The sequence below is a fragment of the Monoraphidium neglectum genome (assembly GCF_000611645.1).
Source record: "Monoraphidium neglectum strain SAG 48.87 unplaced genomic scaffold scaffold06200, whole genome shotgun sequence".
NCBI classification, from domain to species: domain Eukaryota; kingdom Viridiplantae; phylum Chlorophyta; class Chlorophyceae; order Sphaeropleales; family Selenastraceae; genus Monoraphidium; species Monoraphidium neglectum.
This window is the reverse complement of record NW_014007436.1, coordinates 1,152-3,089: the sequence shown is the minus strand read 5'-3', so window position 1 is coordinate 3,089 and position 1,938 is coordinate 1,152. Positions and strand designations below refer to the sequence as shown.

Here is a 1,938-nt window from a genome sequence, read left to right as displayed (position 1 = left end):
ATGCGCGGCTTGCATCAGTCGGCGTGCTTTGTCTTGTTGTGGGTGTGTGACCAATTGTATGTGTGTGAAAGTGGATGGAAGAGAATGTGTGTGCGATGTGTGTGTGTGTGTGTGTGTGTGTGTGTGTGTGTGTGTCTCTGTGTGTCTGTGCGCGCGCTTGCGCGCGTGTGTCCCTGTCTGCCGCCAGTCACTTTGATTGGGTTAAGTGTACTTGATGGGGTTAAGGTAATTGTTAAGCGCTGGAGCAGGGCGACCGCCAGGCGGCTGTGGGGCCGGCATTCGGCCGCCCTCACTCGTGTGTCACGCTCACAACATTTGGGTTGCCCCCAGGGTGCTTGCTGTGGCCCCAGCTCGGCCCTGCCTTCCTCAAATTATCAGCAGCACCACTATGTCGCATTGAAGCAGGACGCCCCCACCGTGACGAACGTGCCAGCCCAACCTTCTGACCACCAATCACGATCCCCAACCTCGCTTCTATCAAAGCCCAGACCACCCCCCCTATCCAAACCAAAACCCCAGGAGCTGGCAGCGGTTCAACGAATTCGGCGCCAGCTCCCGCCGCCTTGACGAGCTGCTGTCGCACCCAGAGCCCGCCGCCACGCCCTCTGAGCGCTGGCGCGAGGCCGCGCAGTCCGGCGGCGACGGCAGCAGCGGCGGCGGCGGCGGCGGCAGCGCGATATCAGCGCTGCAGCGCGGCACCGTCGAGCTGCGCGGCGGCCGCTTCGGGTGGCCGCACTTTGTGGCGCCTCCCGCGCCACCAGGCGGCCGAATCACACGCAGCCGCGGCGGCAGCAGTCGCAGCGGCAGTATCAGCGGTGCCGTCGGCGGCGGCAGGGTGGGCAGCGGGGCCGGCGTCAATGGCGGGCCGGGGGTCGCGTCTGTTGTGGTGGACATGGCGGGGTTCGACGAGCGCATGATGGGGATGGGCAACGCCGACGACGGCGTCGACGACGTCGGGGGCTCCTCTGATGACGACGACGCCCGGCGCCGCGATGCGCCGCGGCCGCGCAAGCCGCGCGACGGCGCGGCGCTGTCGGGCGTCGACCTGCGGCTGCGGCCGGGCGAGCTGCTCGGCGTGTGCGGCACGACGGGCGCCGGGAAGACGTCGCTGATCGCGTGCCTCCTGGGAGAGCTGGAGCTGCTGCCTTCGTTGACCCATCGTGGGTTTGGGTCCGGGTCAGGGTCCTCCTCGGATGGCGGCGAAAGAAGCCCTGCGGGTTTGAAAGACGTCGGCGGCGGAGGCGGGTTTGGGGTTGGTGCGGAGGGGCCTGCGGCGGACGCTGTGGTGGTGGCGGGGCGCACCTCGTACCTGGCGCAGCAGCCATGGGTGGGGTTCGGCACGCTGCGGGAGAACGTGACCCTCACGGGGCCCGAGGTGTGTGCGTGCGCGTGCGTGGGGGGACAGTCGTGGCTAAAACGGGCGGCTGGCTGGCTCTGCTGAGCGGCCCGAGTGTCTGATCTCACATTGTGCGTGGTAGGGGGTTGGCAGCCGCCGTCACACGCTGGTCTCCCGTGCCGCCGTGCGCGAGGTGAGCAAAGCTGCGCTCTTCCAAGCGCAGCAGCTGATTCCACAATGCCGGGCCGAAGCACTGCGCCCTGCCGCTCCCGCTGAACCCTTGAATCTGCAACCCGGCCTGTCGGCAGGTCTGCCGCGTCTCGCCCGGCCAGGGGCGCCTGAGCACCCGCGCGGAGCTGCACGCCTGCAACAACGAGGTCCGTTTCTACAACCGCGTCGTGGAGGCCTGCGCGCTCACGAACGATTTGCTCACCCTCGCGGCCGGTGAGCGCGGGCGCGCTGCATAGCGCAGAGGCCCGGGGCGTGCTTTTCGTATCTGGGAGAGGCGGGGCTCAGGGGGGAAGGGGGCACGGCCTGCTGTTTTGCGGGGGGGCAGGGTGAGGTGGGGGTTGCAAGAGGCTGCTGCCTGGGTGACCGAGGCG

General features: G+C 68.2%; 1 protein-coding gene across 1 annotated transcript; it reads left to right on the top strand.

Moving 5' to 3' along the window:
• Positions 1–214: 214 nt before the first annotated feature.
• On the top strand, positions 215–1,803 carry MNEG_16284 (hypothetical protein; the record flags this gene model as incomplete). Its single annotated transcript, XM_014035246.1, has 3 exons — positions 215–225; positions 520–1,375; positions 1,645–1,803. 3 exons carry the CDS (start codon positions 215–217, stop codon positions 1,801–1,803), a joined length of 1,026 nt encoding a protein of 341 aa, XP_013890700.1.
• Between the last annotated feature and the right edge of the window lie 135 nt (positions 1,804–1,938).